The sequence below is a fragment of the Hyperolius riggenbachi genome, chromosome 11 (assembly GCF_040937935.1).
Source record: "Hyperolius riggenbachi isolate aHypRig1 chromosome 11, aHypRig1.pri, whole genome shotgun sequence".
Taxonomy (NCBI): domain Eukaryota; kingdom Metazoa; phylum Chordata; class Amphibia; order Anura; family Hyperoliidae; genus Hyperolius; species Hyperolius riggenbachi.
In genome coordinates this window covers 118,039,411-118,055,038 of record NC_090656.1, presented here as the reverse complement: position 1 = coordinate 118,055,038, position 15,628 = coordinate 118,039,411, and the positions used below count along the sequence as shown (strand labels likewise).

Here is a 15,628-nt window from a genome sequence, read left to right as displayed (position 1 = left end):
CACACTGCAATGCTTTGTGCTCTGAATCGCAGTGAAGCGTGATTCGGATGGCGAAGCATTGGAGGGACAGGCAGCATTTCCCTGCCCGAGTCGCCTGCGGGGAAACGCTGCAGATTCGGGCCGGATTCGGCCCTAGTGGAAATGGGCCCATACATATAACCATGTGCACACACTACATGCACAGATGAAGTAACTCACTTCCCAGCACCCACTATTATTGCCCCTGCAGTGCTTACAGTTCCATGTGTCTTTCCTCCTGTGTGCTCACTGGTCTGGGAAGGAGGGAAGAGGTCCTCTCTTCTCTGAACTCCGTTATTATCTCGTAAAACAAAAGAAGAAAACAGGGCACCGAGAGCCCAATAGTGCAATATAGTTTTAACAAAGAAAATCTGTCTAGATAGTTCGTGCAGAATTATACTCACAAAAAAGGGTCACCAGCAGGCAACCACTTGAAAGGCAGGTGGGGAGAATTGGTACCCGACCCCACTCGGGTATAAACGTCGCTCTCTGTAGATAGGAAAAAAGGGGGCGTACCCCTCCACCAAGGGTGGATAAGTAATATGTATCAAACGCAGATAGAACAGAGGCGCCAAAAAGAGTAAAAACACTATTACTTAAAAACAGTAAAAAGAGGGAAGGTAAGGTGGACTTACCTCCCTCTAGCAGTGGACAACAAAACTCTGAGGTAGAGTAGAATGCATTTATTAAACAGTGTAACTCCTAAAGATGCAACGCGTTTCGTGGGCCACAGCACCGCTTCCTCAGGCTATACAGGCGTTCAAAAAAGCTGTATCCAATCCAAATATTGAATGAGCGCTCATTCAATATTTGGATTGGATACAGCTTTTTTGAACTCCCGTATAGCCTGAGGAAGCGGTGCTGTGGCCTGCGAAACGCGTTGCATCTTTAGGAGTTACACTGTTTAATAAATGCATTCTACTCTACCTCAGAGTTTTGTTGTCCACTGCTAGAGGGAGGTAAGTCCACCTTACCTTCCCTCTTTTTACTGTTTTTAAGTAATAGTGTTTTTACTCTTTTTGGCGCCTCTGTTCTATCTGCGTTTGATACATATCCGTTATTATCTCAGCATGGAATGGAACAGCCAGAAGGGAGAAGAGAAGAAGGGCAAATTACATTAGGCACTAGCCTGCTCTATATTTACGGAGCCTTTCTTTCTCTGCTCTCCCTAACGTGGCCACTACCAGTCCAATTTCTAGCAAAAAAGCATTTGAGTGATCAGATAATTCTCAGATGTGATCAGATTGGTAGTAAATAATCTCTATTATTGGGTACAATTGATTACGAATGATTATAAAAACAATCGTCCGATTAGATTTTCATCAAACCGAAAATTGGATTTACTTCTTGGTTGTGATAGGAAGCAAAGATTGGCCCGCTGATGGTGTAGTGAATGATGTATTAGCATATTTTACTTCCGATCAGAATTATTTGATTGCTCAAACAATTTTTCGCTATTTTTTGGCATCGTTAGTGGCCACCTTTAGTGACGCTGGCCTGATGCAAGCCCTTCAAAGAAGCAACAGTAGGTGCATAAGATGTTCAGATATTCCTCTCCCCCCAAAAGGTGTCTTCCCCCTTCTCCCTACATGCAGCTGTAACATCATCTTGGTAATCACTTGTACACTTTTCTTCAGCAATTTTTATGCATACTAATTTCTGATTGTTTGGCACTTCAGCATTATTTGCACAGCCCACGTTTTTTTGCACTCTTTTGTATGCATTTGGTATTTATTCATCTATTTATTAGCACACCACTTTTTTTTCACGAGTTCAACATTAGATAGGTTTTGGCATTTTTGTATGAATTGATTTTGAGGGTTGTGCAATATCAGCATTTTTTTGCACAAAGATTAGTGGTCCTGAGTCCTGACATACTCGTATACACATATTTTTGTCACTTTATTGTTCTGCTGCTGCAGGAATCTCCAATTACATTTGGATTTAGAAGGTGGTGTTATTGTTTGTTTTTATTGTGTTTTGGGTTGGATAAGTCCTCAATAAATTACATATGCTTGCATCATACTGGGATGTGATGAGTGGTATTTATTATTACTATTGTCTTTAGATGGGGCAACTTTTCTTGTGGTATTTAGATGTAGCCAATAGCCATTAGCCCTTTGGAGACACATTATCATGTGTGATGTTTTGGCTCTAATAGTAGTGGCACTGATTCCTCTCCCCCCACACATTTGTGTGCATCTTACGGAGCGCAAAATATGGTTTTAGTGCTTTTATTACTTGCTACAAGTTGAAAATGTATTGTGTAAATTAAACGAGAAAACATCTACTGTGAGAGAATTCAGGGGAAAAAATATATGAGTGGCATAATGTTTTCTTAAAATATACCATGGCCTGTATATATGTAGAACTTCCCAAATTGTGGGACATTTTTATATGATACAGTTTCTTACCAGACACCTTTTCCAATCAGCAAGAGCTCAGGTCAACATAAGCCATCATTATTGACAGAATCTTTTTGTTGCTATATTAGCTCTGAATACATCACCATGAAAAGTGAAGTAAAGTAAATAGTGGCAAATATTGTAAGCTGAATAAGGAGCCAACCCTTCATTAGTGTTCATTTACAGTTTTAATAAGATTTTATATATAATTTAATTTTTTACATAACCTTAAATTACTTCTTATAGAAGCACTATTGCGAAAATCTTAAAATTTTAAATACATGTAAACGTATACAAATAAGAAGCATGTTTCTTACAGAGTAAAATGAACCATAAATTACTTTTCCCCTATGTTGCTGTCACTTACAGTGGGTAGTAGAAATCAGTTTGTGGGCTAGTCTAACTCTCCATAGGGGTTTCTCAGCACGGCCTCAGCGAGACACTCCTCGAAAAAGATTTATAAAAAGTTGCTGGCCAGCCTCCCTGGTCGCTGTGCACTTTTTTGACAGTTGGACGGAGCAACTACCATTCACCAAGTGCTTTTAAAACTAAAGAAAGCCCTGAGAATCCACCATGTAGAGATGAATTAGTACAAAACCTGTCAATTCTGTCAGATTTTTACTACTTACTGTAAGTGACAGCAACATAGGAGAAAAGTAATGTATGGCTCATTTTACTCTGGAAAAAGCATGCTTCTTATCTGTACATGTTTCAATATTTTTAAATTTTAAGATTTTTACAACAGTGGTACTTTAAAGAGACTCCGTAACAAAAATTGCATCCTGTTTTTTATCATCCTACAAGTTCCAAAAGCTATTCTAATGTGTTCTGGCTTACTGCAGCACTTTGTACTATCACAGTCTTTGTAATAAATCAATGTATCTTTCCCTTGTCAGACTTGTCAGCCTGTGTCTGGAAGGCTGCCAAGTTCTTCAGTGTTGTGGTTCTGCTATGCACTCCCCCCCTCAGGGGGGAAAGAAACACACAAATGATCTCTTGAGATTCAAAAGGAAGGCTGTATACAGCCTGCTTGTGTATGGATGTATTTTCTATGTGTGGACATACTGTACATCAACCTACTTCCTGTTTTGGTGGCCATTTTGTTTGTTTATAAACAAACTTTTTAAAACTGTTTTTAACCACTTTTAATGCGGCGGGGAGCGGCGAAATTGTGACAGAGGGGAATAGGAGATGTCCCCTAACGCACTGGTATGTTTACTTTTGTGCGATTTTAACAATACAGATTCTCTTTAAATATTTATCATGCTGATTTTCTTTCATATAAAAATAATATTAGGATGCAAATAACAAAAGAATGAAGCAAACATTACCTGGAAATCATTTGTGACCTTGATGGTGAGAGATGTCTTTTTATCCCAAACCAGGACAATTCCATTTGATGCTTTAATTATTAAATAAAGGCTGACATTCTGGATCTGGAAAGGTGAGTCTATTCCTTCATACTCACTAGTAACAAACACATCACCATCCTCAAATGTGAGGATAAAGCCCTAAAAATATGGGAACATAGTTTGAAGCAGAATTAAAATCAAATAAAAAATCAAATCAGCATTAAGTCACAGCAGTAAGAATTGTTACATTGATTTTTTTTTGTTAGGGATGAGCGAGATCAGTTTTGCAAAAAGCAATACTATCCTGAAGTGTACTGTCAAAAACTGTCCTGAAATGGGGGTGGTAACAGGAACAGTGTCATCACCTCTAGCCGATGCACTGAACGCTGCTCTTCCGAACACTTCCACTCCAACAGCAGAACTTCCTAGTGTCAAGTGATCAATCATAGAAAATTTTAAATTCTCAAATTGTGTTGAGCTGATTTCAAAATCTGCTGTCTAGTCTTTCTTTTTTGTACCAATTGGCTTTGTGAACCAGTGATGGCCTTGATATCAGGTACATGCCAGTAGCCAATTGCACAGGCAACTCCTGATGATGCAGCCCTGTATCTACAAACCTGCAAGATGCTAAGTTGTTGGGTGCCCCAGCAAAGAATAACCCTGCAGAATTTACCTACTCCTGCAACACTGACAGGCTGCATGTTTAACAGCCTTAACAAGCCTTTACTCCATGTTTTATGAAGAATAAAATAAGAGGGTGCAGAAACATTGTTTCTTCACATACAGCCAGTAAAACATGTTGGATAAAACCTACCATATACATGGCTACATGAACCCCGTTTGGTTTGTAACCTTGTCGTGGTGAAGGGGCATGTGTTATCTCAATGAAGCAATGAGTAATATCGTGTAGGCCATACACAATCAATCGATTCCGGACTCAACCCTTGCGCAAATAATCTTCAGAATTTATTGTAATAATGTATGCGGTTATACAGCAGACAAAAAAGCACAACGTTTCGGGCTACATGCCCTTTCTCAAGTGCTAGCCCGAAACGTTGTGCTTTTTTGTCTGCTGTATAACCGCATACATTATTACAATAAATTCTGAAGATTATTCGCGCAAGGGTTGAGTCCGGAATCGATTGATTGTGTATGGACTGGATTATGATTGGAGGCTTGATGGACCTCCTACGATGATCTGTGACTCCCCGAGATTAACAGAGTGATTCCTGAGGTCTGTGGACAACCCCCGTTGTGTTTAATATCGTGTAGGACCACCCAAGACGAGCTGGTCATTGAAGAGCAATCAGACTTAATACGATTCACTGGAGAAGGTACTGACAGCCCACTCCAGTTAATTTCTGCCAAGAAAACCAGAGGAACAGAAGCAACCAGAGTTATGTCGATATAGCATCCAAAGATGAGTCCCCCAGGCAGGGCCAGATTTGTCCTTTTTTCTGTCCAATGCACTCTATCACCAACCACCCCCTGACCAACAGAAACACACACCCTTCCCCCCTTCCCCAACACAATGTATTCACACCTTTTTCCCAGCAGCCCGACCACCCCCCCACCCCCCTACACACACTACTAGGGATGCTCATTCGGATTCCGTGGAAATGCAATTTCCCCATTTCCAATCGGAAATTGCATTTCCACATCGGAATTCGAAAATCAATAATACAAGTGTGGTAGGTGGATTTTAGCGGAAATTGCTGCCGACTTTAACATTGCTTAGCATACCCTGAACATTTTATTTGGTGTTTCTAGCACCTATAGGGGGTTTGCTATTAACTGCTAAAGTCAGCGGCCCCTGACTGTAATGTAAAATGCGGAAAATCCGCATTACCAGTATGAGGTATTCCACTGACTTTAGAGGTTAATAGAAAAGCCCCCATAGGTGCTAGAAACACCAAATTTTCAGGGTATGTTAAGCAGAAGAGGAGGAAATAAAGGAAAAAAATCAAATAGACCTTGCAGTTTTTGAGAAAATCAGTAGCAGTATTCGGCAATGGCGGAAAGCGGATTTTCCGCAGAAATGGAAATTGTTAATTCCAACCATCCCTACCCACTACAATAATGGTAGCAAGATGACCCCCCCTCCCCTTCCAGTACAGTAAAGGTAGCCAGAAAACCTCTCCTCCTCCTCCCTTCCCCAAGTACAACATAATAGGTAGCTAGATGACATTGCCAAATGGTCAATATCACAGTCAAAATGTTAATATTTAACAAAAAGATATGGATGAGTTCTATACAAACAGTTTATCTGAACCAACAGTGCAAGGAAATTGAAACTGACACTGTAATGTAAAAGACCAGAGATCTTTTTAAGAAAATTGGGGGCATCAAGGGAACCTTCCGTGCAAAATGGGAATGGTCACATAGACAGTACTTATACTTGAAATGCATGTGCTGAACAAGAACCAAATATCATGAGTGAGGTCTAATGAGTATTAGAAGGTATTGCTAACAATAAAGCTCCAGAAAGTGATAAGCGATGAAATCCCAGTTGAAAGTCTGAAAAGCTTGCAGGAGGATGCTGTTGGAGGGCTGTTTGCACTTTGCAATCAAATATGGAAAACACAAGAATGGCCTTTTGTAACGATTGTGGAACTTTCTCCGTGATCAGCGCACAACGCGTGCGCTGACACGACGGAAATCCTCCACAAGCGTGTAATTGCAGGCACCCAGCAAAAGGTGCTACGCACCTGTAGAGGGAAATTCCTGTCGGCAGATGGCGCTGGGGAGTGCAGAGGAACCAATCCTCTGTACCTCCACAAATGCCAGACAGGAATTGTACGAAGCTCAGAACGCAATCGCAAGAGAGGCGATTGCGAATGAGAACGAGCAAAGGGACAGGTTGTATGCGTGTGCGCCAATCCAGTCGCCACCCCGCGACCGCGCACACACACAACAGCAGATATGAAATAGGAACGCGATCGCGAGAGGTGCGATCGCCAGACGTGACACAAGGCAGATCAGAACAGAATACGAGGGTAGCAAAGGCACAGCAAATAATACAATGAGAAGATGCGGAAAATAACAAACGCTAGCTAACCGCGAACACCACACTCATTCGCAACAGTGCACGCGGTTATGCGCGGTCTCCATGTGATAAGCACAATAGAGACAAGCACGCCTAACTAACCATCGACAGACAAACATGAAACAGAGGACGCGAACGCTTGCTTAACGGTTACCTCACCGAGCCTCCAGCAAGCGGTCGCAGCAGACAAGACAGACACACGAAAACAGGGACAAGCGAGAGACAGGATCCACAGCACTAGCGAAAAGTGGCTAGCGCGATCCAGGTACAGAGTAGCAGAACAGAAGGATCCACAGCACTAGCGGAAAGTGGCTACCGCGATCCCAGGAGACAGAACAGAAGGATCCACAGTGCTAGTGAAAAGTGGCTAGCGCGATCCCAGGAAACAGAACAGAAGGATCCACAGTGCTAGCGAAAAGTGGCTAGCGCGATCCCAGGAGACAGAACAGAAGGATCCACAGCGCTAGCGAAAAGTGGCTAGCGCGATCCCAGGAGACAGAACAGAAGAGAAAGCTGGTAGCAACCATTTCCTGTCGACCACCGTTGGGACAGGACAATGGCAACAGAACAAACAAACAGATAAACAATCCTAACTGCACTTAGGGAATCTGCCTAGCACAGTTTCCAGGAATTACTCTAAGCTGATCTTCAAACCAAAAGCATGGCTGACACTCTCCAGAGTGTTTCACAGGAAGACTCCTTATGAACAGCCCAGCATTGTGGGAAACACATAGTACTTATAGTACACGCCTCCAATGAATGTGGCCAGGCAATTTGCATGACACGGGGAAAAATCTGGATTTGACGCAAAGCAACGTTTTAAGGGCAGAAATCACATTGCATGCTAAATTGGAGGCCTAAAGTTAGAGATGAGCGTAATGACGTAATTACGATTTCGCGAAATTTCGCGTAATTAGTGTAATTACGATTATGGCCGTAAGTACATAATCGTAATGAAGAAGGATTTCGCGAAATTTCGCGTAAGCGTAATTTTTCGCGTAATTTTCGCATTACAGTGGGTATTACGAAATTAATGCGTATGGCCATGCTCCCAAGCGGAAAAGTTGACGCATGGATCAATGTTAGGTAGCTGAGCGGCGAGTGGCGTCGGGTGCGGCGTAGTTACAATGTAACAAAGTTGTTACATTGTAATAACTTTGTTACATTGTAACTGATAGAACATTTCTGAGGATATTGCGAGGGATCATTTATTTAAAGGGACAGGTAAGTATTAATGGTTAATTAAGAATATTAAAGGACTTTTTTCGTGGTTATGTTTTTTGTGTGTTTATTTACTTTTAACTCTTAAAGGAAATGGGTAAGGGGTACAAGTACCTCTATACTCATTTCTCCTGGGAGGGGGGGTGGGCATCTGGGGGACCCCTTTTTAAAGGGGACTCCCAGATTCCACCATGAACCCCCCCCAGGAAATCGCGGCCTCCACCTCCACCGCCCATCGGAGGTGGAGAAGAGCCCCTTGTCCTTGGATTGGACAAGGGCTCGGAGGGGGAGGGGAAAGCTTGGCTGCCCCTCCCCTTCCGAGACCCCCCAATCCATGGACCATGCGGGCTGGTATAGTCAGGGTGCGGAGCCCCACGCGGCCGGTGCTCCACATTCTGGCTATCCCAGCCTGCATGGGGGACAAGGGGTTAAAGGGGTCTGGGAGGGGGGACCCCACGTCGTTTTTTTTTTTATATTTCCCACACTCAGAACGAAGTAAGTAAAACTCTTCCCACTTGGGGGAATCTATGAAAATAATACACTATTGTTATCTGTGCAAAAAAAACTGACATTTTCCGCATTTAAAAGACATTTTTGCCCTTGAAACTTAAAAATCGATTTTCTCAAAAACTATAAGGTCTTTTTGAAAAAAATGTTTTTCCTCTTATTCCCACTGATCCCCTTAATATACCCTAGGAATTTGGTGTTCCTAAACTTTAAGCAGGCTTTGCTATTAACCGTTAAAGTCGGCGGGTTTTTAAATGTATACATTTTTACTTTGAAACTTTAACATCGATTTTCTCAAAAACTATAAGGTCTTTTTTTAAAAAAAAAATGTCCTCTTATCCCTCCTGATCTCCTTAATACATTCTCCAAATTTGAGGCTCTTAGCATTTAAGGGGGCTTTGCTATTAACCCTTAAAGTCGGCGGCTTTTTTATATTATACGGAGCGTTACGGTTTAACGCGAAATTACGGTAGCGTTTAATGCGAAATTACGGCATGAACGAAACGTGAAATTACGCGTTGAAAATTACGCTTACGGTATTTTAAATTACGATTTTAATGGCAATTATGCTACCGTAATTTCGCATCGTAATCGCAAATTTCGCATGCGTAATTATAGTAATGCGAAATTACGAAAATTTCGGCTCAACTCTACCTAAAGTGCTTTAAAACATCTTGCATATGTATACATCACTCAGGTAGTGTAATTAGTGTACTGCTTCACACTGACACACCAAACTCACTGTGTAACACACCGCAAACAGCTTTTTGTGTAGTGACGGTCGTGCTGGACTGGTGCGCACCATGCCGAGAGTGTAGGTCATAGCGTTTTTTTCTCTACCATTGTTAAAGAAAGGGTATGGCCGGGGCATCAGGGTTCGATTCCGCTCTGCAGTGGGAGCCTGAGAAATGGCTACCACCACACATCCAAGGAAGGCAGCAGGCACAGCGTGCAAGTCCCAACTCGAGGAAGTAATGACAAAAAAATAACAATACAGGACTCTTTCAAGGCCCTGTATAATAATGAGTACACTTGAAATCCTTTAACGGGAATCTGTTATGGAGGACAAGTCTGCCATTCATTCAACTGTGTGGTCAACTCTCTTTGGCACTTTCTGCACCATGGTGACCATGAGTAATGGCCAGGGATTCAGGGTTGAATTCTGGTCCGGAGTGGGAGCCTGAGAAACGGCTACCACCACACATCCAAGGAAGGACCCAATGTGCTGTATAAGTAATGTACCTGCCCTGACCGTGCTTTGCAGACCAGGCATCTGTGGTCAGATGGACCCTTGACCCAACACTGTGTGCCAGAGATGACACCACTTGCCTTTAACGAGAATCTGTTATAGAGGGCAAGTCTGCCATCCATTCAAGCGAAAGGTATGCACTGACTCCCAGGTATAATACAATGTGCAGTGACAGATGCAGTGAAAGGTATTCAGTGACTGCTGGTATAACAATGTGCAGTCCCACAGGTGCAGCAAACAGGTATGCAGTGACTGGTATATAAAACTGCATGCTGTCACGCAGGTGCAGTGAACAGGTATGCAGTGACTCGTATCAATACAATGTGCAGCTGTCACACACCGGTACCGTGAACAAGTATGCAGTGACTGGTATTACAAATGTGCAGCTGTCACACACACAGGTACCGTGAACAGGTATATAGTGACTGGTATATAATATAACACTGCGTGCGGTCACACAGGTGCAGTAAACAGGTATGCAGTGACTGGTATTACAAATGTGCAGCTGTGCACACACACAGGTACCATGAACAGGTATGCAGTGACTGGTGTATAACACAGCGTGCTGCTGTCACGCAGGTGCAGTAAACGTGAACAGGTATGCAGTGACTGGTATTACAAATGTGCAGCTGTCACACACTCAGGTACCGTGAACAGGTGCAATGACTGGTAAATAACACTGCGTGCTGCTGTTACGCAGGGTCAGTAAACATGAACAGGTGTGCAGTGACTGGTATTACAAATGTGCAGCTGTCACACACACAGGTACCGTGAACAGGTGCAGTAGTGACTGGTATATAACACTCCGTGTTGCTGTCACGCAGGTGCAGTAAACATGAACAGGTATGCAGTGATTGGTATTACAAATGTGCAGCTGTCCCACACAGGTGCAGTGAAAAGGTACTGAATGTGCTGGGCCTTGCATAGTATAGCAATTAGCAAGGGCCAGCTGCCTGCGACTGACAGGGCTGTATATGCAAGTGTCAGTGGGCTACAAAAAAAAAATAAACAAAAAAAAAAACATCAAAAGAACATTAGCTCTCAAAAGAGTTGTTGTGGGGTGCTTCTTAGCAATAAGTATCAGCAAGGAGCAAGCTAACAAGCCTAAAAAGAGCCTAACTAAGCTTTCTCTAATCTGTGCAGTAACCTCTCTCCCTTCTCTAATTACTGCAGCCACATGACTGAGGGAAATGGCAGATGCAGATGCCTTATAAAAGGGGGGGGAGCTCAAGGAGGGAGTTCAGCCTGATTGTCTACCACGTGTCTGCTGACTGTGATGTAGAGGGTCAAAGTTTAGCCTAAGGATGTAGTATAGGGGGCGGGTCAAACTCGCCTATAGTTTGCGGTTCGCCATGAACGCGAACCACCAATGTTCGCGCCAATACGTTCGCATGCGAACCGTTCGGGCCATCTCTATTGCTAAAGGAGTGCAACAAGGTTACATATAGTCTCCTTATTTATTTAACTTGTATGCCATATAATGTGGAAAGCTGGTCTGGATGAGTCACATGCTGGAATGAAAGTAGCAGGCAGTAATATTAACAATCTGAGATATGCCAATGATACCACTCTGATGGCTGAAACTGAGAAAGAAGTAAAGAGCCAAGTCATAAATGTCGAACAAGAAAGTGCCAAAGCTGGTCTACAACCAGTGGTGCTCATCCGGATTCCGGATAATCCAAATTTTTTCAACTATCCAAACTTTGAGTAGCAATTCAGATATTTTTTAAAATACGAATAGACTATCCGAGCAAACTTGGATTTCCCATCTGAAATCCGAAATCCGGGCGGATAGTTAGTTCAGATATCCGAGCAAAAGTCAAAGTCACCTTCAATGGCAAAAATCCCTTACGAAGGCATCCAGGCCGAGAGAGAGAGAGAGAGAGAGAGAGAGAGAGAGAGAGAGAGAGAGAGAGAGAGAGAGAGAGAAGAGCGAGCTCCAAAAGGTTTTTTTTTTTTTACATTTTCAGGTCACTTCCGGTTTTCTATCCGGATATCCGAATCCGGGCGGATACTGAGGTCGGAAATCCGATTCGGATCCGGATTCAAACATTTTAAACTTGGGTATCTGGATCTGAATTACATCCAGATAGTGAAAAGTGGCATCCGAGCAGCACTGTCTACAACTTAAAGGATACCCGAACTGAAATGTGACATAATGAGATAGACATGTGTATGTACAGTACCTAGCACACAAATAACTATGCTGTTTTCCTTTTTTTTCTTTCTCTGTCCGAAAGAGTTAAATATCAGGTATGTAAGTGTCTGACTCAGTCCTGACTCAGACAGGAAGTGACTACAGTGTGACCCTCACTGATAAGACATTCCTCTTTTTATCTCTTTCTTGCTCTCAAAATCCATTTTCTGCTAGGAAAGTGTTTTATAGTTGGAATTTCTTATCAGGAAGGGTCACACTGTAGTCACTTCCTGTCTGAACCAGGACTGAGTCAGCCATTTACATACCTGATAATTAACTCTTTCAGGCACAGAAAGAAAAAAAGGAACACATCATAGGTATTTGTGTGCTAGGCACTGTACATACACATGTCTATCTCATCATGTTACATGTCAGTTGAGGTATCCTTTAACATCAAGAAAACTAAAGTTGTGTCATCTACAAATAGATGTAGAAAAAAATAGAAGTTGTAACAGATTTCATATTCCTGGGATCGAAGATCTCTGGATGTGGTGACTGCAGCCATGAGATTAAGAGACACTTGTTGGACAAGATATAAAAAGGATAAAAATGTCACTTTATCAGCAAAGATAGTTAGAGGCATGGTCTTTCAAATAGTAGCATATGGCTGTGAAAGTTGGACTATAAATAAGGTCATGCATAGAAAAATTGATGCTCTTGAACTGTGGGGGTGGAGAAAAAGGACTGCTAGAAGATCTAACCAAAATGACTTAAATAAATAAGGTTAGCTGCCAGAGTGTTCACTACAAGGGCTGATACTACAAATAAATTTAAAATACTTTGGTCACGTGATGAGAAGACCGCATTCTTAAAAAAAAATCCTTAAAGAGACTCTGTAACATCAAAAACCTCCCCTGGGGGGTACTCACCTCGGGTGGGGGAAGCCTCGGGATCCTAATGAGGCTTCCCACGCCGTCCTCTGTCCCACGGGGGTCTCGCTGCAGCCCTCCGAACAGCCGGCGACAGACCCGACAGTAGATTCAATATTTACCTTTGCTGGCTCCAGCGGGGGCGCTGTGGCTGCTTTCGGCACGGAAATAGACGGAAATACCCGATCTCCGTCGGGTCCGCTCTACTGCGCAGGCGCCGGAAACTTGCGCCTGCGCAGTAGAGCAGACCCGACGGCGATCGGGTATTTCCGCCTACTTTGGAGCCGACAGCCGTCAGAGCGCCTGCGCAGGAGCCGGGAAGGTACATTTTGACGTCACCGCTGCACAGAGGGCTGCAGCGAGACCCCTGAGGGACGGAGGACGGCGTTGGAAGCCTCATTAGGATCCGGAGGCTTCCCCCACCCGAGGTGAGTACCCCCCAGGGGACGTTTTGTTGTTACAGTTCCTCTTTAATGCTTGGAAAGGAATCCACTTCAGCAGGCACCACCAATTCAAACGTAATTACTTTATTATATCACATAGGTTCAAAGGCAGTCATCCAATGACAGACTGCTGTTTCGAGCCTCATGCTCTTTGTCAAGTTGTCAAAACTGCAATACAAACACCAAATCCCACACAATATATAGCAGATGCTGTCGAATCAGAGTGTGTTGTTTCAAATAATCCAATCATGTGCTGGCACATCATAGGAGAACCTGATGGGGAACTTCACCAAAAGGAATAAGTCCCTTCCATTATATAAAATGACCAATAGCAATACAAAAAATTGCGCAAAAGGTGGATCAGCGCAACACCAGGTCGCCTCCGAATGGCCTCCATCAGAGATGCGCTAAGCCCCCCCAGGAACTACAAACGCACCTTGAACCCAAACAGAAGCTCTGCATATACACCAAAAGCATGGCTGTAAAGTGGGACCAGCTGACCAAAAACGAATTAAATTAGTACATAGCAAGGAAATGAACAGCGCTACTTAAAAACAGGCAAGTGCCTACCTGCAAAAGAGTGCAAGCCCCACTTGTGGGATATAATACACACCGAGCATACACATGACCTGTCTACCACTGGAGGATGTTGGTTTCCTGTAACAGCTTGCATGCAACCTATTAAGTACTCGTCCCTCCCACTGCGAAGAAGTCAATCCTCCATGGGAGGGGCCTAACTAACTAAATCCTAACCTATGTATATGCATAGCCTGGGTGCGGCTAATCAAGTAAAATTAAAAATTGAAAATTGCGCAAAAGGTGGATCAGCGCAACACCAGGCTGCCTCCGAATAGCCTCCATCAGAGATGCGCTGAGCCCCCCCCCAGGAACTACAAACGCATCTTGAACCCAAACAGAAGCTCTGCATATACAAAAAAGCTTTACTAAAGAAAATGAAAAAAACTTTAGTTCCTAAAAAGTATACTAGGTTATATCATATATATATACATTACCTAACACAAGCAGGAAAAGATACGTCCCTCCAACTGTCCAAGCATACCAGAAGTTTAACAAAAGTTTAATGCCAGCCTGTATACGGGCCGCCGACCAAACATTGGCATTTTTTGAGGGAAGCCTTCCCCAGGGTCTCAGAATTTAGATATCCACTCCTCCTGTCCTTCAAGAGAGTCCCTACTATTCGAGACAAGTTGGTTCATACTAGATCTAAGTCATACAAACTAAGAGAGGGTAAGAAAGGTACATACCCCTGTCTGAGCTGTCATTTATGTAGTTCTATTACTAAGGGTGATGTCTTTAGACACCCCTCGAAGGGTACCCCATTTAACATTAGGGAACACTTTGATTGTAATTCTACGTTTGTTATATATATATGTTGAAATGCCCCTGTGGCCTTGCCTATGTAGGCAAGACCACAAAGGCCCTCAAGGTGAGACTATCTTCCCACAAAACGGCCATTAGAAATAGGGATACCACGCAGGTGGTGGCTAGGCATTTTATGGAGGCGGGCCATGGGGTCTAGCAATTGAGGGTTCAGGTGATAGATGGGGTTCCTGTAGGATGGGGGGCGGGGAGAGATTGAGAGAAGGAATTATCCAGATGAGAGAACTTCTGGATAAGGAAATTGGGGGTCCTGGGAAGTGGGGGTCTCAATATTGAATATGATCTGTCGTTTTGTATCTGATAAGCTATTAATTCTTGGGGGAGGGTTGTTCTTTTAACATGCTTACCATCGAGTGTGATGTAGATAATTTCCAATCATGAGTGCCCCTTTTTTCATCTATATAACTTTACTACTATTTTTATCTAGGGTTGGATATACAACATGGCTGGATGGCCCTTAGCTATCTTGCTTTTGTCGTTGTGCTTTGCTGATCGCATGCTAAAACACTGTCTGACGCTAGTGTGTGGGTTGCTATGTTGTTGTTGCTGAGGGGGGGTGGCTTACGCTGTTGCTATGCCTGTATGCGCCTGATTGGTCGGCGCTGCGGTGTACATCATAGGTCATGTCACAGTTACACTCAAAAAGTAAAGGAGCGCAGGTATTAAAATCTTATGATTGGACTTTATTATCTATTGATCAATATGATATTCAACATACATAAAAAAGGTTTATCAGCCAAAACCATTAATCACTTCAAAACTCCTTCCCGCATACAAACCATGCAACACATACACACATAGGAGCTATGCGGTGCTCTAAAAAAGAGAGAAAAAAATCAATAAAAATAATCTATTAAAAATTGTATATAAATAATGCGCATATATGCAGGTAATTTGCAAGTTGGTCCTGCATGTAATGA

The 15,628-nt window shown here is 43.0% G+C and overlaps 1 protein-coding gene across 1 annotated transcript in view; it reads right to left on the bottom strand.

Moving 5' to 3' along the window:
* Nucleotides 1-15,628, bottom strand: part of LOC137537857 (mucin-2-like) — a 350,759-nt gene that overhangs the window by 123,440 nt on the left and 211,691 nt on the right. The window contains exon 17 of the mRNA XM_068259807.1: nucleotides 3,755-3,934. Within this exon, the coding sequence (XP_068115908.1) occupies nucleotides 3,755-3,934 (180 nt within the window). The remainder of the gene's footprint in view (nucleotides 1-3,754; nucleotides 3,935-15,628) is intronic.